Here is a 23,660-nt window from a genome sequence, read left to right as displayed (position 1 = left end):
GTTAAACCTCTGTGTCTCATGTGTTAAACCTCACTGTCTCATGTGTTAAACCTCTGTGTCTCATGTGTTAAACCTCTGTGTCTCATGTGTTAAACCTCTGTGTCTCATGTGTTAAACCTCTGTGTCTCATGTGTTAAACCTCTGTGTCTCATGTGTTAAACCTCTGTGTCTCATGTGTTAAACCTCTGTGTCTCATGTGTTAAACCTCTGTGTCTCATGTGTTAAACCTCTGTGTCTCATGTGTTAAACCTCTCTGTCTCATGTGTTAAACCTCTGTGTCTCATGTGTTAAACCTCACTGTCTCATGTGTTAAACCTCTGTGTCTCATGTGTTAAACCTCTGTGTCTCATGTGTTAAACCTCACTGTCTCATGTGTTAAACCTGTGTCTCATGTGTTAAACCTCTCTGTCTCATGTGTTAAACCTCACTGTCTCATGTGTTAAACCTCACTGTCTCATGTGTTAAACCTCTGTGTCTCATGTGTTAAACCTCTGTGTCTCATGTGTTAAACCTCTGTGTCTCATGTGTTAAACCTCACTGTCTCATGTGTTAAGCCTCTGTGTCTCATGTGTTAAACCTCTCTGTCTCATGTGTTAAACCTCTGTGTCTCATGTGTTAAACCTCACTGTCTCATGTGTTAAACCTCTCTGTCTCATGTGTTAAACCTCTCTGTCTCATGTGTTAAACCTGTGTCTCATGTGTTAAACCTCACTGTCTCATGTGTTAAACCTGTGTCTCATGTGTTAAACCTCACTGTCTCATGTGTTAAACCTCTCTGTCTCATGTGTTAAACCTCTGTGTCTCATGTGTTAAACCTCACTGTCTCATGTGTTAAACCTCTGTGTCTCATGTGTTAAACCTCTGTGTCTCATGTGTTAAACCTCTCTGTCTCATGTGTTAAACCTCTGTGTCTCATGTGTTAAACCTCACTGTCTCATGTGTTAAACCTCTGTGTCTCATGTGTTACACCTCTGTGTCTCATGTGTTAAACCTCTGTGTCTCATGTGTTAAACCTCTGTGTCTCATGTGTTAAACCTCTGTGTCTCATGTGTTACACCTCTGTGTCTCATGTGTTAAACCTCTGTGTCTCATGTGTTAAACCTCACTGTCTCATGTGTTAAACCTGTGTCTCATGTGTTAAACCTCTCTGTCTCATGTGTTAAACCTCACTGTCTCATGTGTTAAACCTCACTGTCTCATGTGTTAAACCTCTGTGTCTCATGTGTTAAACCTCTGTGTCTCATGTGTTAAACCTCTGTGTCTCATGTGTTAAACCTCACTGTCTCATGTGTTAAGCCTCTGTGTCTCATGTGTTAAACCTCTCTGTCTCATGTGTTAAACCTCTGTGTCTCATGTGTTAAACCTCACTGTCTCATGTGTTAAACCTCTCTGTCTCATGTGTTAAACCTCTCTGTCTCATGTGTTACACCTCTGTGTCTCATGTGTTACACCTCTGTGTCTCATGTGTTAAACCTCACTGTCTCATGTGTTAAACCTGTGTCTCATGTGTTAAACCTCTCTGTCTCATGTGTTAAACCTCACTGTCTCATGTGTTAAAGCCTCCCGTCTGAGCTGAGGGAAGACGTTGAGATGTGTAGAGATAGTTTCTTATAAAGTTGAGTGAGACCGTTATGATGTGATGTTGACAAAAGAGAATAACAAAGTTACCTCCAGCCACACTTTCATTTTCATTAGATTTTCTCAAATCAAGCACATCTTTTTAAGATGCAAGTTTTTCAAGTTATTTTTTGTGTATTGTATTTTTAGATGGAGCCCTTATTTTACTTGAAATGAGAAGAACATGTATTTATGTATTATTTATAACACACCCAGTTCAATTTGAAAACTGAGAAGACTGTTAAAATATAATTGATGTGTACTTTCTTCATTTGATTTGACAGTTGACTACACAGAGACGTTACTACTACTAGGCTACTTCAATATATGGCACTAAATAGCGCAAGTTCGATATTATTGTAACGATTCGGCCCTTTACACGAGGAGATGTCCTCAATCGGGACCTTTTGGAAGTGGAATAGAATAGCCCTGATGTACAGGGATCTGTGCTGGCATGCATTGATGTTGCGGGTAAAGAACCCTGAAACAAGGTGTCACTATGATATGAATAACCGATGAGAACACAGCAGCACACCTGGACACTTACCTGTCGATCTCTGGGAGCCGTGCTAACTAGAAAAAGAGACACGTAGAGGCAGACAGACAGGGAGGGAGAGAGACAGGAAGATGATATCAGAAACAGAGGAACTAAAGTTTGAAAAGAAAAAACAGATAAGACAGACAGAGAGACAGACAGACATATAGACAGACGGCGAGAGAGACAGACATATAGACAGACAGAGAGAGACAGACATATAGACAGAGAGACAGACAGACAGACAGACAGAGAGACAGAGACAGACAGAGAGAGAGACAGACAGACATACATATAGACAGAGAGACAGACAGACATATAGTCAGACAGACATACAGGCAGACAGACAGACATATTGTCAGACAGACAGAGAGAGCGAGAGACAGACATATAGACAGAGACATATAGTCAGACAGACAGAGAGGTAAGAACTGTGTAAAAAGAGAGACGAGAAACAGACAGACAGTCTGAACAGCTCCCAGTAACACGTCTTTGTGACTCTAAAGAGAGTCTACATCACTACATCAAAGGGTCTGGAATCCATCTGATCACTGGATTCACTTTTCTAACCAATCACATGGCTGATCTTCACCTGATGACCCGGAAGGGGGTGGAGCCCCAGCTCTCTGCCAGATGGTTGCCTCAGCTGCCAATCTCTTGATGTAGACCTCATCAACGTCCAATAGGATGTTCTCTGGTTTGATATCAGTGTGGATGATCTTACACTTAGTGTGAAGGTAGTCCAGACCCTGCAGCACCTGTCGCACAAGGGGCAGGTCAGAGGTCACGTCAGAGTCACAGAGGTGTTTATCAGTATGTGTGTGTTACCTGTGGACTGTTGTCAGGTGTGTGTGTGTATGTTACCTGTAGACTGTTGTCAGGTGTATGTGTGTTACCTGTAGACTGTTGTCAGGTGTGTGTGTGTGTATGTTACCTGTAGACTGTTGTCAGGTGTGTGTGTGTATGTTACCTGTAGACTGTTGTCAGGTGTGTGTGTGTGTGTGTGTATGTTACCTGTAGACTGTTGTCAGGTGTGTGTGTGTATGTTACCTGTAGACTGTTGTCAGGTGTGTGTGTGTGTGTGTATGTTACCTGTAGACTGTTGTCAGGTGTGTGTGTGTGTGTATATGTTACCTGTAGACTGTTGTCAAGTGTGTGTGTGTATGTTACCTGTAGACTGTTGTCAGGTGTGTGTGTGTATGTTACCTGTAGACTGTTGTCAGGTGTGTGAGTGTATGTTACCTGTAGACTGTTGTCAGGTGTGTGTGTGTATGTTACCTGTAGACTGTTGTCAGGTGTGTGTGTGTGTATGTTACCTGTAGACTGTTGTCAGGTGTGTGTGTATGTTACCTGTAGACTGTTGTCAGGTGTGTGTGTATGTTACCTGTGGACTGTAGTCAGGTGTGTGTGTGTATATGTTACCTGTGGACTGTAGTCAGGTGTGTGTATATGTTACCTGTAGACTGTTGTCAGGTGTGTATGTTACCTGTGGACTGTTGTCAGGTGTGTGAGTGTATGTTACCTGTAGACTGTTGTCAGGTGTGTGTGTATGTTACCTGTAGACTGTTGTCAGGTGTGTGTATATATATATATATATATATATATATATATATATATATATGTTACCTGTAGACTGTTGTCAGGTGTGTGTATATGTTACCTGTAGACTGTTGTCAGGTGTGTGTATATGTTACATGTAGACTGTTGTCAGGTATGTCTGTATGTTACCTGTAGACTGTTGTCAGGTGTGTGTGTGTGTCTATGTTACCTGTAGACTGTTGTCAGGTGTGTGTGTGTGTGTCTATGTTACCTGTAGACTGTTGTCAGGTGTGTGTGTGTGTGTATATGTTACCCGTAGACTGTTGTCAGGTGTGTGTATGTTACCTGTGGACTGTTGTCAGGTGTGTGTATGTTACCTGTAGACTGTAGTCAGGTGTGTGTGTATGTTACCTGTAGACTGTTGTCAGGTGTGTGTGTGTGTGTATGTATGTTACCTGTAGACTGTTGTCAGGTGTGTGTATATGTTACCTGTAGACTGTTGTCAGGTGTATGTGTGTGTGTGTGTATGTTACCTGTAGACTGTTGTCAGGTGTGTGTGTATGTTACCTGTAGACTGTTGTCAGGTGTGTGTATATGTTACCTGTAGACTGTTGTCAGGTGTGTGTGTATGTTACCTGTAGACTGTTGTCAGGTGTGTGTGTATGTTACCTGTCTGATGATGGTCTTGACGCAGATCAGAGGAAGTCCCATGTAGTTCGACTTAATGATCCATTTTAACAGCTGATGACCCAAAACCTCCAGAACCATACAGACATCTGAGAAAGGCTGAGGAAACTACTGACTGACAAAGACAGACAGGTAGAGAGACAGGTAATGATAAAGGATACGGATTCCGTTGACTCCAGAGATCTTGAAGTCGTCTATCAGCTGGACGATGGTTTCTCTGTAGGGGTCAGAGGGGTCACTGTCTCTCACCTGTACACAAACAGACCTGTTACCTGTGAAACCTGTTTAATTCAAAACCACTACAGACTGAAACCAGTTCAACGTCGTCACCACAACAGTTCTATTTCATCCTTACTGACCGCCAGAGGCAGTGCTTCACACTGGATATCTTCCGTCTCGTGCATGCGCAGGTCGAATATTTATATCAACAAAGTCACGTGTGACCTCGGATGACCCCGTCGTCTATAAGTTCCGGTGTCATCCTGAGCTCAGTCCTTTTTCATCTTCTCGCGACGCAGGTTAGCTACCATGGTAGCATAAACAACGATGTGTCTACGATCAAGACATATTAGAGCTCGTCGCTGTAGCCTTGTGACCACCGGTCGGAGTTGCGGTTCTCTCGCTGCGACGAGCTGTCCCTCTTCGGAGGGAACGGTGTGTTCGCCGTTCCCTCCGAAGAGGGACAGCTAGCAAAACAGAGCTGATACTGGGGCTGTGGCCATCAACTTTGTATCCTTACGGCTGTCACAGTTAACAGAGTGTGCTCGCTCAGGTTAACTCGGTGAATGCTAGTCATACTAAATCAACATTGAGGTTGTGCCCATTGATGTTTTTACGCATTACGGCTGTCGAGACTAAGTTAATGCTGGATTGTGTCCATTGATTGCTGTAAACATTACGCCATATCAGTTAGCAGAGCGTTCCGCTCCGGCTAACTAGACTAAGCTAATACTCTGATTGTGTCCATTGATTGTTGTAAACATTATGGCCATATCAGTAGCGGATATCAGTTAGCAGAGTGCCCTCGCTCAGGCTAACTGGTAGCACACCAAGAGTTACAGCAACTGTCCAAGTGAAGAGTGTCCTCGCTCCCCTCTCACTATGAGGACTGTTTTCCTGACCTGTTTCCACAGTGGCAGAGTGCTCTCGCTCAAGCTAACTGGTGGGACACCAATATCTGCCGCAACTATCTTAGTGAAGAGAGTGTCCTCGCTCCCCTCTCACTGTACGGACTGTGTTCTTTTTTGTCAGTTTTTTACAGTAGCAGAGTGCTCTCGCTCAAGCTAACTGGGGGGACACCAATACCTGCAGCAACTAGCTTAGTGAAGAGTGTCCTCGCTCCCCTCTCACTGTAAGGACTGTTTTCTTTGGGTCTGTTTCCACAGTAGCAGAGTGCTCTCGCTCAGGCTAACTGGTGGGTCACCAATATCCGCAGCGGCTGGCCAAGTGAAGAGTGTCCGAAGGATCACTCGCCACTGACTGCCCCCTGCCTGTTCTCTCAACATTCAGCAGAGCGCTCCCGCTCAGACTGATTTGGAATTCCGCATCAACTAGTGGGACAAGAGTTCCACCAGAATCGCGGCCATGTTAAACTCTCCCGGCTGTAGGACCTGTATAGCTCCTCTTCAGCCTGAGGACGGCCCTGACCTCTTGCCCTAGCCTCGAGCTTCTGAGGCAGGGCCTCTCGGAGAACCCAGGCAGGACCTGCGGCATCACGCCTTGAGCAGTAAGGTCTGCTAGGCTGGCCGAAGTGGAACACCTGATGCGTGAGGTCTACCTCCCCCTGTCAGGGCAGCTGAATCCAGCCCAACCTACCCTGGTCATTTGTATGGCGCTTGCACGCCTGGCATACATAGCAGCTGGAACATCCACCTGTGAGTGCCTTCTTCTGGCGCCTTCCCGCCCTCACCACCTTTTCTGTTCCTCCCTCCGAGGAATATCTGAGGGAGTTGCGTGCATGGTGGAGACACCAGGGCTCTCTCCCGCCTTACATCAGACCATGCAGGAGGTGGAAAATCTGGCCTTGCACGTATGCCAGCCAGTTAGACGACTATTGCGTCCATCAGTTTCCCCTGAGGAGACTCTGAGGCCCGATGCCAGGTGCCCTCGACCCAATGTCGGGTCAAAGATGACCTGCTATCCAGGGCTTATGACACAGCAGCGCTGTGCACCGTATCGACAACTCCCTCTCCCACCTCATGCTTTCCCTCGCAGATTCTCTGCAGCAGGCTACTTCGACGCTTCCGCTCAGTGATGCTTCATTGCAGGCGTTTGCGCTCATATCGAGGGAACGTGGATGTATGATGTCCATCCTGGTTCAGACTCGCTGCCAGGTTTGGCTGGCGCAGTCACCCCTATCTGAGACATGTAGGAGGACCCTCCGTACTGTCCCAGTGGAACCTGGTGAGCTGTTCGAGTCAGCTGGTATACAGGCGCTTCAGCGGACTGTTAGAGCTAGCCAGACCAGGCAGCAGTTCTCTGGTCTTTGCAGGGACATGCCTGCACCCCCAGACCTAGGGGTCCCACTTTGGCCCCACAAGGCCGTTTTCTCAGCCTCCAGCTTACCCTAGTAGCCGCAACAGGCCTCGGCGTCCTGCTGAGAGGCCGGGCCGCTACCTATACAACCCTACTTACGTCCCCGTCCCCCCGGCAGGGGTGCCAGGAGATGTCTCCAGGCAAGCTGTCGGGGTTCTTTCTCCCATCAGCGGATTTCCAAGGGAGAGTGGTTCACGTCCATCGACGCCTATTCCCATGTTCCCATGGTGCATCGCCACAACTTTCAGTCCTGGGTGCTTCCATTCGGACTCTCCCATCTCCCCATGGGTGTTCACAATGTGTTACTGCTGTCCTTTCCCCCTGCAATCGCAGGGCGTGAACATACTGCCGTACTTAGACGACTGGCTGACCTAGGCGCCATCCCGGCTTCAGGCGCCACAGGACACTGCTCGCCTTCTCTCACGTGGCCCGGTGGGCCTCAAGGTGAACATGGAGAGGAGCTACCTGAGCCATTCTCAGAGCATAACCTTCATTAGTGTGGCCCTATGAGGGCCTGTCTGTCGCCCCAGCATGTGGCCAACAGCCCCCACAACCTCTCCCTCTTCCGAGGGGGCAGACGGTTGCCCTACATCCTTTTCTCCGACAATTGGGTAAACTGACAGCTGCCTCAACTGTCGTTCCCTTGGGTTTGCGGATGGCTGAACAGCCTTCACTTGGATGCCAAGTGGCACAGATACAGGGCAATAATATGATCGAAACAGTGCCTATTCACTATCCCCATGGAGGGAGTGCATATCTGGCGAACAGTGTCCCAGGAACCGAGCCCCAGGGGCTCGGTTCCATTCCACCAGGAGATTGTCACAACAGATACCTGCCTCTCAAGGCGGGGTGCAGTGTGACAGAACAGGACAGCCTGGGGGCAGTTGTCTGCTGAAAGACCGCAGGTCCAGGTTCTAGAGCTAGCGCTCGAGCACTTCCTTCCATGTTTGAAGGGAAAGCATGTGCTTGTCCGGTGGACAGCACCTCTGCTGTGATTTCCCATGAACTATCAATGGGGCACCAGATCTGCGGAAGTTGCTATGGGGATCACCGTGGCCTTCTGACTTGGGAGGCCCCTCGCCTGACCAGCCTGTGGGCAATGTACCCACCAGGAGAACGGAACCAGGTTGTGGTTTTCCTGTTCCGTCACAAGCCTCCACCGTGAGAGTGGCGGCTGCATCCAGACGTGTCGACCCACTGCCCCCACTGGGTCTCCCTGACGGAGAGGACCAGCCCTCTGGGTCAAGATGCCCTGGCTCACACGTGGCCAGAGGATCTTCTTTATGCCTTTCCACCATTCCCTCTGATTTTGCTATAAGCTTGTCAGAGTTCTTCCCCGACAGGAGGGATCTCCTGTCTCAACTAGAGGGTCGGATTTGGCATTCCAATCCCTGCCGCCTTCAACTATGGGTCACGGGAGGGCCCGACCGGATGCTGAGTGGCTGCATAGAACCAGTCTGACTGACTATTCTGAATGCCAGTGCGCGGTCTACCTGCCTGCAGTACAAGAAACAGGTGGAAGCTGTTCTCCGACTGGTGTGCGGCTCAGAACAAGGTCCCAGTACAGCGGTACTGGACACCTTATGCTTGTCTCCTTTTGAACCCCTGGCACAGGCGGAGCCGAGATGGCTATCGGCAAGACTGTTTTCTCCTTGCCGTCAATTCAGCTCAATGTGGGGGCGAGCTGCATGCCCTATCAGTGGAAGAATCATGTCTGAGGTAGAACTCAGATGGCTTGGGTGTCACTTTCTGGCCTAATGCAGTGTTTCTCCCAAGGGGGTGGATACGTTCACATATAAACCGGCCTATCCAGCTGGCAAAGTTGACCCCCCCCCCTCCCCCATCGGGAGAGGAGAGGTCAAGGCTGCTGTGCCCAGTGTGGGCCCTCAGAGCTTATGTGGAAGCCACCGCCTGCATAGTCAGTTATGGTGAGCCTAAGAAGGGCTGTGCTCATTTTTTAAAAAAAGAAAAAAAACAGCACCTGTCCCACTGGATAGTGGAGGCCATTGCCTATACATACAAGGCGAGCGGCTGCGCTCGGCCATCCGGGGTGAAGGGTCATTACCAAGAGTGTCTCCACACCGAGGGCAAGCCTGAGTGGTGTGCCTGTGGGGGATATATGTGCGGCGGCCTCATGGGCATCACCGAGCACATTCACCAAACACTACAGAGTTAACGTTGCCAATCCTCACCCACTGGGGAGGGTTCTTTGGCCAATTTTCTCTGCCGGAGCTATAAGAGGTAGTTACTGTGCTTCCTCGTGACTCTTTTGGTATAAGTCATCCAGTGTGAAGCACTGCCTCTGGCAGTCAGTAAGGATGAAATAGAACGAAAGTTACGAATGTAACTACGGTTCTATGAATCCTGGATGACCGCCAGAGTTCTTGGTCACTCGGAATCCCGTGAACTCGCGAGAAGATTCCATAGGACTGAGCTCAGGATGACACCGGAACTTATAGACGACGGGGGTCATCCGAGGTCACACGTGACTTTGTTGATATAAATATTCGACCTGCGCATGCGCGAGACGGAAGATATCCAGTGTGAAGCACTGCCTCTGGCGGTCATCCAGGATTCATAGAACCGTAGTTACATTCGTAACTTTCGTTTTAGGGTTATCATTCAGCTTTTTATCCAAATGGAAACATTTCTCTGCAGCCCTGGAGGTTGTCCACGGCCCACGGATCGGGACCCTCAGATAGACCTTGATGGGGACCCTCAAATAGAACTGGATGGGGACCCTCACATATAACTGGATGGGGACCCTCACATATAACTGGATGGGGACCCTCACATATAACTGGATGGGGACCCTCACATATAACTGGATGGGGACCCTCACATATAACTGGATAGGGACCCTCACATATAACTGGATGGGGACCCTCACATATAACTGGATGGGGACCCTCACATATAACTGGATGGGGACCCTCACATATAACTGGTTAGGGACTCTCACATATAACTGGATGGGGACCCTCACATAGAACTAGATGGGGACCCTCACATAGAACTAGATGGGGACCCTCACATAGAACTAGATGGGGACACTCACATAGACCTGGATGGAGACCCTCACATAGAACTAGATGGGGACCCTCACATAGAACTAGATGGGGACACTCACATAGAACTAGATGGGGACCCTCACATAGAACTAGATGGGGACACTCACATAGAACTAGATGGGGACACTCACATAGACCTGGATGGAGACCCTCACATATAACTGGATGGGGACCCTCACATATAACTGGATGGAGACCCTCAGATAGAACTGGATGGGGACCCTCAGATAGAACTGGATGGGGACCCTCAGATAGAACTGGATGGGGACCCTCACATAGACCTGGATGGGGACCCTCACATTGACCCTCACATAGACCTGGATGGGGACCCTCACATATGTACTCACACATCGGAGCAGCTTGATCTCGTCCAGAGCCGTCTCGGTGTAATGTGGAGCGCTCTTCACCACCTTCAGCGCCACAAAACGTTTCCTCCTAAAAACAGACAGAGTCAGCGGATGTGACAGAATTCTAACAGAATCAGTGCAGAATAAAGTAGAAACGAGACATCAAAGTATTTTTAAACAAGATGAGATTCGTACTGTAGATCCCAGCAGAGCCACACGGTAGAAAAATGTCCCCAGCCCAGTTTTCTGACCACATGGTACCTCCCATTAAACAAGTCACCGATCTTCACCGGGTAGTAACCACCTGGAACACAGACAGCACAGGTACGCATCGCTATGACTCGTGGGTTGTCCTTCATCAAGAGTATTTATTGTTGGAATGCTGATTCAGCATTTTTTCTTGTTTCTAACTCTTGTGCTTTTTGAATTATTAAGCTTTTTGCAATATGTTTTTGAATGGGATCTCTATGGAGAAAATCTTGAAATTCTCTTAAACTTCTTCAACTTTAAAAGCCTTCTTCTCCCTCATACTTTCAGCTGCAGACATCATTTCAACTTTAAAATGTTGACAAAACATTGAGCTATTTACTGTATGATTATGTATGGTGCTCTTTGATATCTTTTACACTTTTTCAACTGTAGCAATTTAACTTTTATGATATTTTCAGTCCTTTTCTGACTTTATAATGGGTGTGTATTGCGCAGCTCAGAGTGTGTGATGTCATCGCTAGAGTGAAGAGCAGCTTCAGAATCTTGTGAAAGAAATATTTCTCTTTTGCCACTGAGTCCACAATCTTCACTCTTCATGCATCATTTTTGGTAGAAAAGTAGCTAATCGTGTCCTTGTCGTAGACAAATGACTGTGGAGATTTACACATTTGGCACAACAGCCTTTAATTGAGAGGAAAAACAACTTTCTGCTCCACGGGGGCGACCGTGGCTCACTGGGTTAAGAGGGTCGTCTGGGAACCGGAAGGTCAACGGTTCGATCCCCGACTGGGACGTGTCACGTGTCGAAGTGTACCTGAGCAATACACTGAACCCCCGGCTCCCCGGGCGCTGATCACTGGCAGCCCACTGCTCCCTATATACAGGGATGGGTCAAATGCAGAGATACATTTCGTGTATGTGTAAAAATATATATGACAATAAAAATGGTTTCTTCTCATAGAGACCAATGTTATTTCAGACTCCAAAAAAATCTTGCACAGACAACTGTACAACATTTCTAGATCGCCAGTGAAGCCACATTTTTTACACTACAGACACAATTTTCACATGATCTGTTCTTCAAGTCATCCTTCCTCTCCAGTTCTAATATCGGAGCAATAGGAGCTACGGTTATGGGGGTTTTGAGGATTTGTTTGACAGGTGTTTCAGTTTTATCTCCACGTAAAGACTGCAGGCACACAGGTGTTTGTGATTGATAAACACACAGACACACATGACTTGGAGAAATTCAGGGAAAGATCATTAGGCCTCCTCTTGTCTGTCTGTCTCACTCTCACTCACTCACTCCCTCTATCTCTCTGTGTGTCTCTCATACAGTCATTCAGGTCTTAGAGATTGATGTCTGGTTGTCTGTCACATTGTCTCGGTTAAGCAAACTATTCCGCAGCTTCAAGTTTAAACATAAATGTCTCCATTCGATGCACTGTACCAGATTGTAGCTTCAGCTAATTTGCATCTGCAGTCCCTTGGCAGGTCAAACAAGGACAAGACAACAACACAGTAAAAGGAAAAGACATAACACAGAGATATACCACAAAAAACATACAAGACACCCCTTGGATGAATCAGGAAACAAACCTTTGCAATAATCTGAAGGGTTTTCCTGCTCCTCATCATCAGAGCCCAGCAGCTGTGCAGGGGCCGGGCTCAGAGTAAAAGGGGATGTGGTCATATGTGGGGTGGCTGATGACATCACGGGAGGCGGACCAATGTGGGGGCTCAGAGAGTCGAGGGAGCAGAGGAAGGAGGCCGACGAGCAGGTAGAGGTGTAGAGATGTGAGGAGACACTAGAGGTGAAGGTCACTGAGGTCAGCAGGAAGGGGTCTGGGTCTGGGTGGAAGGGGCTTAACTGAGCACTGTGAGCAGCTTTGGCAGAAAGCTGGGCAGGAAGTAACTTTGATTCAGAGGTATTGTGGGTAATATTGTGTGATAAGACTGGAGGCAGTTTGGAGGGATCAGTTTGGCCTTCAGGCCAAATATTTTGGTTAACAGTTGGAGGTGATTGGCGGAAAATCGAAGGCGTCAATGGCGCTGTTGGGTGGGTGTTTTGGACCAAGTGTGCTACATGGGGTGGGGGGGTCTGGAGGATATTCTGGGGAGGAGGTGAGAGGGATGGAGGGAGACCCGTGGGGGTCTCAGTGGGTAACGTGGGGGTGCGTGGATGGGTCTGTTGGGGTGCTGTAGTGTGTTCGTGGACCTCTTCAGTACATGTTGGGGCTTGTTGTGATGAAGTATTTGGGGCTGGCAGCAGGGTCGATTTTGGGTTACTCTGCTGAGGTGATGGGGAGATGCTGCCGTTGGCATTGGGACTCTGAAGGTCACAGAGGCCATCAGGCCTGAAACAGAGAACCAGGTATTACACAAGAACCACATACGAAGAACCGAAAACATGTAGATTATATAACGTCTGCTTCTGTAACATTATAAAACAGCCAATCTGACCAGTAGCCTCCTCATTCAGTGATTGGTCGGCTGTGTGGAGGTGATAATGTGGGCGGGGTCTTGTTTATCTCAGTTAGGGTCAACACTAAGAATGTCTTCAAGAGGTTATCTACATGTTTAAATAAATATAATGTTCTCTGTTATCTACATGTTTAAAGATGTATAATCTGTGTTATCTACATGTTTAAAGGTATATAATCTATGTTATCTACATGTTTAGATATGTATAATCTATGTTATCTACATGTTTAATGATATATAATCGATGTTATCTACATGTTTAAAGATATATAATGTTCTGTTATCTACATGTTTAAAGATATATAATGTTCTGTTATCTACATGTTTAAAGATATATAATCTATGTTATCTACATGTTTAAAGATGTATAATGTTCTGTTATCTACATGTTTAGAGATGTATAATGTTCTGTTATCTACATGTTTAAAGATATATAATGTTCTGTTATCTACATGTTTAAAGATATATAATGTTCTGTTATCTACATGTTTAAAGACATATAATCTATGTTATCTACATGTTTAAAGATATATAATCTATGTTATCTACATGTTTAGATATGTATAATCTATGTTATCTACATGTTTAATGATATATAATCTATGTTATCTACATGTTTAAAGATATATAATGTTCTGTTATCTACATGTTTAAAGATATATAATCTATGTTATCTACATGTTTAAAGATGTATAATGTTCTGTTATCTACATGTTTAGAGATGTATAATGTTCTGTTATCTACATGTTTAAAGATATATAATGTTCTGTTATCTACATGTTTAAAGATATATAATGTTCTGTTATCTACATGTTTAAAGACATATAATCTATGTTATCTACATGTTTAAAGATATATAATCTATGTTATCTACATGTTTAGATATGTATACTCTATGTTATCTACATGTTTAATGATATATAATCTATGTTATCTACATGTTTAAAGATATATAATGTTCTGTTATCTACATGTTTAAAGATATATAATCTATGTTATCTACATGTTTAAAGATGTATAATGTTCTGTTATCTACATGTTTAGAGATGTATAATGTTCTGTTATCTACATGTTTAAAGGTATATAATGTTCTGTTATCGACATGTTTAGAGATATATAATGTTCTGTTGTCTACATGTTTAAAGATGTATAATGTTCTGTTATCTACATGTTTAGAGATGTATAATGTTCTGTTATCTACATGTTTAAAGGTATATAATGTTCTATTATCTACATGTTTAGAGATATATAATGTTCTGTTGTCTACATGTTTAAAGATGTATAATGCTCTGTTATCTACATGTTTAAAGATGTACAATGTTCTGTTATCTACATGTTTAGATATATAATGTTCTGTTATCTACATGTTTAAAGATATATAATGTTCTGTTATCTACATGTTTAAAGACATATAATCTATGTTATCTACATGTTTAAAGATATATAATCTATGTTATCTACATGTTTAGATATGTATAATCTATGTTATCTACATGTTTAATGATATATAATCTATGTTATCTACATGTTTAAAGATATATAATGTTCTGTTATCTACATGTTTAAAGATATATAATCTATGTTATCTACATGTTTAAAGATGTATAATGTTCTGTTATCTACATGTTTAGAGATGTATAATGTTCTGTTATCTACATGTTTAAAGATATATAATGTTCTGTTATCTACATGTTTAAAGATATATAATGTTCTGTTATCTACATGTTTAAAGACATATAATCTATGTTATCTACATGTTTAAAGATATATAATCTATGTTATCTACATGTTTAGATATGTATACTCTATGTTATCTACATGTTTAATGATATATAATCTATGTTATCTACATGTTTAAAGATATATAATGTTCTGTTATCTACATGTTTAAAGATATATAATCTATGTTATCTACATGTTTAAAGATGTATAATGTTCTGTTATCTACATGTTTAGAGATGTATAATGTTCTGTTATCTACATGTTTAAAGGTATATAATGTTCTGTTATCGACATGTTTAGAGATATATAATGTTCTGTTGTCTACATGTTTAAAGATGTATAATGTTCTGTTATCTACATGTTTAGAGATGTATAATGTTCTGTTATCTACATGTTTAAAGGTATATAATGTTCTATTATCTACATGTTTAGAGATATATAATGTTCTGTTGTCTACATGTTTAAAGATGTATAATGCTCTGTTATCTACATGTTTAAAGATGTACAATGTTCTGTTATCTACATGTTTAGATATATAATGTTCTGTTGCCTACATGTTTAAAGATATATAATCTATGTTATCTACATGTTTGAAGGTATATAATGTTCTGTTATCTACATGTTTAAAGATATATAATGTTCTGTTATCTACATGTTTAAAGATGTATAATCTATGTTTTCTACATGTTTAAAGATATATAATGTTCTGTTATCTACATGTTTAAAGACATATAATGTTCTGTTATCTACATGTTTCAAGATGTATAATCTATGTTATCTACATGTTTAAAGATGTATAATCTGTTATCTACATGTTTAAAGGTAAATAATGTTCTGTTGTCTACATGTTTAAAGATGTATAATGTTCTGTTATCTACATGTTTAGAGATGTATAATCTACGGTATCTACATGTTTGAAGGTATATAATGTTCTCTGTTATCTACATGTTTAAAAACATATAATGTTCTGTTATCTACATGTTTAAAGCTGTATAATCTCTGTTATCTACATGTTTAGAGATATATAATGTTCTGTTGTCTACATGTTTAAAGATGTATAATCTATGTTATCTACATGTTTGAAGGTATATAATGTTCTGTTATCTACATCAGCGGTTCCCAAACTTTTTAGGCCGCGCACCCCCTTCTACATCCCGACCGGGTTCGCGCACCCCCCCCCCCCCCTTAATAAAAAAAAAAAAAAAAAAGAAGCAACAGAGCCTTTTAAGCCTTCATAGCCGCATAAGAATCGGACCAATGAGAGAACAGTTTGCTCGCGCGTGGCATTTGTTTACAAGATTTAGTCCGCTGTTAAATGTTGCAGTGTGAACACAAACCGAACAAAGGAGCAACTGCAACAAAGCAAACGAACTGAAGGTGTGAAAACGCCCTGAAACACTGCAACAAAGTTTCAATGACTTTCAGTGACACAAGGCGTCACTTTTAAAGAGCAATCAGGATGCGAGGACACACGCACAGGCTCAGAGGCAGATTATCACATTTAATTTACAATTAATGAGCGACTAATGCAGCCAGGATGTCTTCGGACAAAGCATCGATGCGGCGACACAGTGTTGTTGGACACCGGGATCATGTCCAACTTTTTTGCTTCTTTCTCCCCAATCATACATTCCACCATCTCTCTGGCAGCTGGCGAGCTCACGTCTTCGGCGATTGTGTGCGGTAGCCCCTTTCTCGCTATTCTGTAACCAGATATGAAGCCCGTAGTGCGTCATTTATAGACCAACACATGAATGAGACTGCAGTTGTTTTTGGCTGTTTTGTAACTCCTCCAATTTCGATATAAACAATGTAAGGGGCTTTTGACTTGCACTGGCATGCTTGGTGTTCAGGTGGTGACGTAAATAAGAGCTTCAGACTGTTAGCCAGAACCTCGCTGCACACCACGCACTGTAGCTTTGGGGAATCTGCGTTGCCAATCCAAGTGAAGCCCAGACACAGATACTTTTCATCATATTTCCTCTTTTTTTCCCAGTCTGATGCTCACTCTCGTTTCCTCTTTTTTCACCTTGACTCCGCGATGGGCCGATGTGCTCCCGATTTGTCTGTGCTGCACCTCTCCGTTCCCCTCGCCTCCGATTCCTCTCTCTCTCTCTCTGTCCCTCTCCTCTTTTACGACTGATAGCTTCAGATGTCCCACCTGACAGTTTTTAAATTAAAATTACATTTTTTTAAATATTTAATATTATTACACCGTCAGACCGCCATTACACTTTTCCTCTCGCGCACCCTAGAGGCAGCTCGCGCACCCCACTTTGGGAATCCCTGATCTACATGTTTAGATATATAATGTTCTGTTGTCTACATGTTTAAAGATGTATAATCTGTTATCTACATGTTTAAAGATATATAATGTTCTGTTATCTACATGTTTAAAGATGTATAATCTATGTTATCTACATGTTTAAAGATATATAATGTTCTGTTGTCTACATGTTTAAAGATGTATAATCTATGTTATCTACATGTTTGAAGGTATATAATGTTCTGTTATCTACATGTTTAAAGCTGTATAATCTCTGTTATCTACATGTTTAGAGATATATAATGTTCTGTTGTCTACATGTTTAAAGATGTATAATCTATGTTATCTACATGTTTGAAGGTATATAATGTTCTGTTATCTACATGTTTAAAGACATATAATGTTCTGTTATCTACATGTTTCAAGATGTATAATCTGTTATCTACATGTTTAAAGATATATAATGTTCTGTTGTCTACATGTTTAAAGATGTATAATCTATGTTATCTACATGTTTAAAGATATATAATGTTCTGTTATCTACATGTTTCAAGATGTATAATCTATGTTATCTACATGTTTAAAGATATATAATGTTCTGTTATCTACATGTTTCAAGATGTATAATCTGTTATCTACATGTTTAAAGATATATAATGTTCTGTTATCTACATGTTTAAAGATGTATAATCTATGTTATCTACATGTTTAAAGATATATAATGTTATGTTATCTACATGTTTAAAGATATATAATGTTCTGTTATCTACATGTTTCAAGATGTATAATCTGTTATCTACATGTTTAAAGATATATAATGTTCTGTTGTCTACATGTTTAAAGATGTATAATCTATGTTATCTACATGTTTAAAGATATATAATGTTCTGTTATCTACATGTTTCAAGATGTATAATCTATGTTATCTACATGTTTAAAGATATATAATGTTCTGTTGTCTACATGTTTAAAGATGTATAATCTATGTTATCTACATGTTTGAAGGTATATAATGTTCCGTTATCTACATGTTTAAAGATATATAATGTTCTGTTATCTACATGTTTCAAGATGTATAATCTATGTTATCTACATGTTTAAAGATATATAATGTTCTGTTGTCTACATGTTTAAAGATGTATAATCTATGTTATCTACATGTTTGAAGGTATATAATGTTCCGTTATCTACATGTTTAAAGATACATAATGTTCTGTTATCTACGTGTTTAAAGATGTATAATCTGTTATCTACATGTTTAAAGCTGTATAATCTACAGTATCTACATGTTTAAAGATATATAATGTTCTCTGTTATCTACATGTTTAAAGCTGTATAATCTCTGTTATCTACATGTTTAAAGCTGTATAATCTACAGTATCTACATGTTTAAAGATATATAATGTTCTCTGTTATCTACATGTTTAAAGCTGTATAATCTATGGTATCAAATGTTTAAAGGTATATAATGTTCTCTGTTATCTACATTGGGCCCTAGCTCTATTTTTAGGCCTCTGCTCGAAAATGGCATGCTCATACTAACGAGAGTGTAGATCTATAACTACAAGGTCTATTTTAATAATTATGATGGTTAAATACAGGTACAATTTGTGAGGCACTTGTTCAGATGTGTATATATTGTGTATATGTTACTGGTTAATTGTGAATGAAGATGAAACACAGCTCAAATTGAAAAGTTTCAGGTTCGCATGAAAAAAAAAAGCACTTTTATTGAAAATATTTATTTGAAATAATGCAGATACAAGCCTAAAAATACACCACAGTCATAGCACAACATGTTTACAGTCTCCACAAACAATCACATTACACAGCTCAGCCAATCAAATATGGGCATTCTGACAAGTTTCCTGACTTCAGTGAGATGTACACAAACCGTGACACACGGGGAGAGATGAGGATAGAGAGAGCAGAGCAGGACTGTTGAAGTGTGAGTTGTGAGAGTCAAATCATAGGATGATCTCCAAAAGAGAAGAATGTCCAGAGAGACCAGTCATTAGACTGACTGGACAGAGTCATGGAGGTGAATTCTTCCAACACTAGTTTAAAGAAATATAATGTTCTTGTCACAGCTCTGCCACTGCATCTCTCACTCACTTAATCACCTGTTAGTCACACCCACCTCATCAGCTCATCGCTCTCACCTGCTCACTCTGCTGCACCTACTATTTAGACCCGTCTCACACACTCACTGCCAGATCGTTCTCCGCATTCATGCCAGACCTTCCCGCGTTTACCCTCCAACAGATTTCCCATTACTGACCCTGCCTGTTTGCACTTCTCCGCCTTGCCTCGGCCCCGGTAAACCACTCAGCCTCCCGTTCCCGACCACGAGATCCTGCCTCTGTTTCCTTTGAGTTCTGTCTGCCTTCTCCCTTGACGGCTTGGTGTTCCACCGTGTGGCATTCTACACCTGTGCATATCCTAGACTGTTACCTGTTGTATGTTCAGTTGAGAATAAAGCTTTGGTTCCAACTATTCAGTGTGTCTGTCGTACTGCTTCTGGGTCCTAACCGCACCAGTTACAGTACAATCTGGCCAGAACATGGACCCAGCATACGACCGCATCACAGGCCCGGTTCGTGTTGATCGAAGTGGTGATACAGCGACGCGAGACCCTGGTGGTCACCAACACCGCCGAGGTTCACCACACACTGGCGAATCAGAACCAGATTCTGACCACCTTTATTGACCAGCAACTCGCAGCAGCCACAACTCAGACCAATGCGACGTGGTCGCCGTCACCTGCTTCGGTCCACTCTGGGGTCAAACGCCGGTCTCGGGTGGGGGAGCCGGAACGTTACGCTGGGGATCCTGAGGGTTGCAACGCATTCCTGACAAACTGTTCATCCTGTTCGCGTTGCAACCCCGCACCTTCACTTCACAGGACGCCAGGGTGGCGTTCACCATCAACCACCTGACGGGGAGAGCTCGCCTGTGAGGAACGGCGGAATGGGATCGTCGTACTCCTGCCTGTGCGTCCTTCTCTGACGAACTACGCATGGTTTTCGGGGTGGTGTCCATGGGACCGGAGGGCTAATGTGGCTTCAGCAGGGTCACCGACCTGTCACGGACTATGCCATTGATTTCCGGACCATGGCACGATTAACTTCATGGAACATGGCCGCTCAGTGTGACGCATATTTGCTCGGTCTAGCAGATTATGTAAAAAATGAACTAATCTCGTTCAAGCTACCCACATCCCTGGACGAGTTTATAGAGAACCACCAGATTGGATCGTCTCATCCAGGCGCATGGCGAAGTGCCGGGAACAGCCAAACCAGGGGCTACCTTCTCGCCTTCCTCGTTCAACAGCCCCGGAGTATACCCATCTGTGTGACTCCTCCCATCACCCCGTGTGACTCTGCAGAGGATGTACTTCCTGAGGCAGCTGAAGAAGTTCAACCTGCCAAAGACAATGATGGTGCACTTCTACACAGCCATCATAGAGTCCATCCTCTGCTTCTCCATCACGGTCTGCAGCGCATCATTCGCTCTGCCGAGAGGGTGATTGGCTGCAATCTGCCGGCCCTTCAAGGACCCTGAAGGGAGGAAGAAAGATTGTAGTCGACCCCTCTCAGCCTGGACATAAACTGTTCATGCCCCTTCCATCTGGCAGGAGGCTGCAGTCCATCAGGACCAAGACCTCCATTCGGACCAAGACCTCACGCCACATCAACAGTTTCATCCCCAGGACAACCTCCTACTGGACACTCCTACACATCCCTTCCCTGTTTCTTCATCTAAACACACTCAACACTTTACATTACACTTCATCATACTTGTTTATAATCCTGTTATCTGTTTGTTGTGCACTTTATTTTATATTCTATTGTAAATTTAATGTTTCTATATCTTGCAATGTGTTGATTGTTTAATGTTATGCACCACCTGTCAAGACAAATTCTTTGTCTGTGCAACATACATTGGCAATAAACTGTTTCTGATCTCTCACACACTCTCTCTCTCACACACTCACACACACACACACACAGTCTATTTCAGTGCAGCTCAGGCAAACCTCAACACATGAAGTGCGTGCATGCGTGATCATGATTCACTCTCTGCTTCTATTATTGGAGCTGAGTCTCTCGGACCGAACTCCAAACCTGTTTCTGTCAGTAAGAGACCAGCTAGCTTAGCACAAAGGCTGGAGGCAGGGGGACACTGTTAGCTTAGCACAAAGATTGACAGGTGTTTTCTTGTTTACTGAGATGTTAGATACAATACCACAACAATAGTTTTGATACTTTGTATGAATGAGAACCTCTTGACCAAATCAATAGATTAACAATTAAACAAACAAATAGACCATCAATAGAACCAAGAGATCACAAGTCAGTGGAGGAGTCCAGTTAGAGCTTCATAATCATCACCATCCAGTGAATGATGATGATGATCGAAACCCCTTCAGACCTCTGACACACACACACACACACACACACACACACACACACACACACACACACACACACACACACACACAGACACACACGGTGTCTTACTGGTTCTCTTCTGTTCGGACTCGACGGTGTTTCTTTCCTCTCCTCCGGTGCTTCTTTCCGGTTGCGGCAGCGTTACCGGTTCCTCCAGCGACGGATGTGAGAGGAACAACGTTATTAACGTTATATATTTATATAAAGTCAATATGACCAACGGCCCTTTCATAAAAGCAACACTGGTCACTGTTTATGGCTTTAACACTTTCAACCTGAAGCATTAGTAGAGCTTAGAGAGACCTTTAACTCGTAAATAGAAACATCATTATTCAAGTTACATTTACTTTGTTTATCACTGATACATACATTAATAAACCTCTGAACGTGTTCATGACCACCTGGTCAGATGGTTCCTCTGTAACAACTGAAACGATTCACATTGAAGTTAATCAAACCTGGAGAACTGATGAACTGACCAGCAGACATTAGTCTGTTAGTTAAATGCTCTATTTTACGAATGGCGTCTGGAACCAGTAACAACCTGCGTGTGTTTGTGACAGCATCAGCAGTCAGCTGGTGGAAGATAGCTTAGCATGTTAGCCATGCTGGCTGGAGTTCAGCTAACGTTACCCGTTAGCATGCTGCCCACTTTCTCCATTAGCATCTTGCTACTTTACTCATTAGCATGCTGCTACTTTAGCTATTAGCATGCTGCTACTTTAGCCATTAGCATCCTGCTACTTTAACCATTAGCATCTTGCTACTTTACTCATTAGCATGCTGCTACTTTATCCATTAGCATCCTGCTACTTTACCTATTAGCATCCTGGCTCTCTGCTCTATCCCAGCTGGACTGATGGTACTCTGGAGGCTCGCGTCAACAAGTTAACTCGGAAGCCTCCGTTATGTGGCTGAACTTCACCGCAGACAGTCCAGAAACGAACCCGGGCCAGGACGGGTCAGTGCAGCACAGCGTGGTGAACATGAGCCAGTGGCCTGTCCGTTAGCCCCGTCAGAAGACAGCTGACAGTCTGCTGTCAGTTAGCCTGTTAGCTCCGCTAGCTCCAGCTGCAGATCAGCGGCTCTCTCTGCAGACCGGACGGGAAGTACCAGCTCTGTACCGGGTCCGATCCGGTTATTCTCGTGTTTTCCGTGGTGTATCGGTCCTGCCGTTCATGGTCTCAACAGCTGTTGACACCGGACACCGGTCTGTGGACATGCGCCGTTAGCGGCCATGCTGTGTGGTTCTAAACTGGGACCGGGGGGGGGGGGGGGGGGGGGGGTAAATATAAACAAATGATGTAATGGTTTAGATATTATTACATTACAAGATATTGATCATGTTTACATATTGTTAACATATATGGTTATTTGATCAGATAGTTCTGGATTCCGTTTGGTTCAGAACAAATTCCAAATTTGAAAAGTTTGACTTCTTTTCTTAAACTCCAAAACAGGTTTTTGTAGTACGACTTCTATATTTCTTTAAATTAAGGTACCAAAACGTTTTGGTATCAGTGACATCGACAAAAGTATTAAAACAAATGAAAAACACTGACAGAGAGAATTGTTAAAATTGTAACTTTATTTTTACATGATACAACTTGTTTGGCCTCCAGCCTCTTCACAATAAAAGCACATTTCCAATGCAGTCTGACTTGTCTTCCTCACCCTCCTCATCCTCAGAGGTATTTACAGGCACATTTACACATTGTTGGCAAACTGTACAGTCAGTAGAAAAGCAGTCTGTGCTTCATCACATCTGATCCAGGAGTCACTTTATACAAACCCTTTAAAGTTTTTATTCCCTTGTAGAAAAAACGTTTCAGTAACAAATAGAGCTCGACCAATCAGAGCTGAGGGTCTGTTTCATCATGTCCCAGAATATTTAAAAAATGGAACAGCGATCAGGAGGTCAAACTAGGACCTTCTGCCACCATTAAAACAAATCATCATCATCATCATCACACACATGCAAAATTGTAATCTGATCAGTGAACTATAACTATCGAAAACAAGCAACACAGAGGAGAGATTAAAGATTAAACAGAGAGAATCATCAGAAACACCAGAAGAAGAAAAGTACAGAAGATCATTCAACAAGCGGCTCATTTTATACCAAAGTCTGTCAGACAGGAAGTCTGCTTAGTTATTGCCTGTTGGGACCAGCATCAGTCTGAGTCCATTTAC

At 43.1% G+C, this 23,660-nt stretch overlaps 2 protein-coding genes across 6 annotated transcripts in view; both read right to left on the bottom strand.

The window, feature by feature from the left end:
- The window catches only part of srpk3 (SRSF protein kinase 3), a 41,477-nt gene extending 18,822 nt beyond the window's left edge, over positions 1–22,655 (bottom strand). For all 3 annotated transcript variants that reach the window (XM_079273569.1, XM_079273570.1, XM_079273571.1), the window contains exons 1-9: positions 22,286–22,655; positions 21,537–21,618; positions 12,141–12,898; positions 10,527–10,635; positions 10,332–10,419; positions 4,540–4,627; positions 4,361–4,467; positions 2,745–2,910; positions 2,165–2,190 (exon numbers count right to left, since the gene is read on the bottom strand). In XM_079273569.1, coding sequence (XP_079129695.1) covers positions 2,165–2,190; positions 2,745–2,910; positions 4,361–4,467; positions 4,540–4,627; positions 10,332–10,419; positions 10,527–10,635; positions 12,141–12,898; positions 21,537–21,618; positions 22,286–22,295 — 1,434 coding nt within the window. In that variant the 5' untranslated portion in view covers positions 22,296–22,655. The remainder of the gene's footprint in view (positions 1–2,164; positions 2,191–2,744; positions 2,911–4,360; positions 4,468–4,539; positions 4,628–10,331; positions 10,420–10,526; positions 10,636–12,140; positions 12,899–21,536; positions 21,619–22,285) is intronic.
- A 380-nt stretch (positions 22,656–23,035) lies between these two features.
- plxnb3 (plexin B3) overlaps positions 23,036–23,660 on the bottom strand; it is a 91,949-nt gene continuing 91,324 nt past the window's right edge. For all 3 annotated transcript variants that reach the window (XM_079273563.1, XM_079273565.1, XM_079273564.1), the window contains one exon: positions 23,036–23,660. This exon is cut by the window's right edge and continues 1,562 nt beyond it. The gene's annotated coding sequence lies outside the window, so the exon portion shown is untranslated.

The sequence above is a fragment of the Melanostigma gelatinosum genome (genome assembly GCF_949748355.1).
Source record: "Melanostigma gelatinosum genome assembly, chromosome: 8".
Lineage (NCBI taxonomy): Eukaryota > Metazoa > Chordata > Actinopteri > Perciformes > Zoarcidae > Melanostigma > Melanostigma gelatinosum.
The sequence above is the reverse complement of the archived record's forward strand: the minus strand, read 5'-3'. Positions and strand labels throughout refer to the sequence as shown.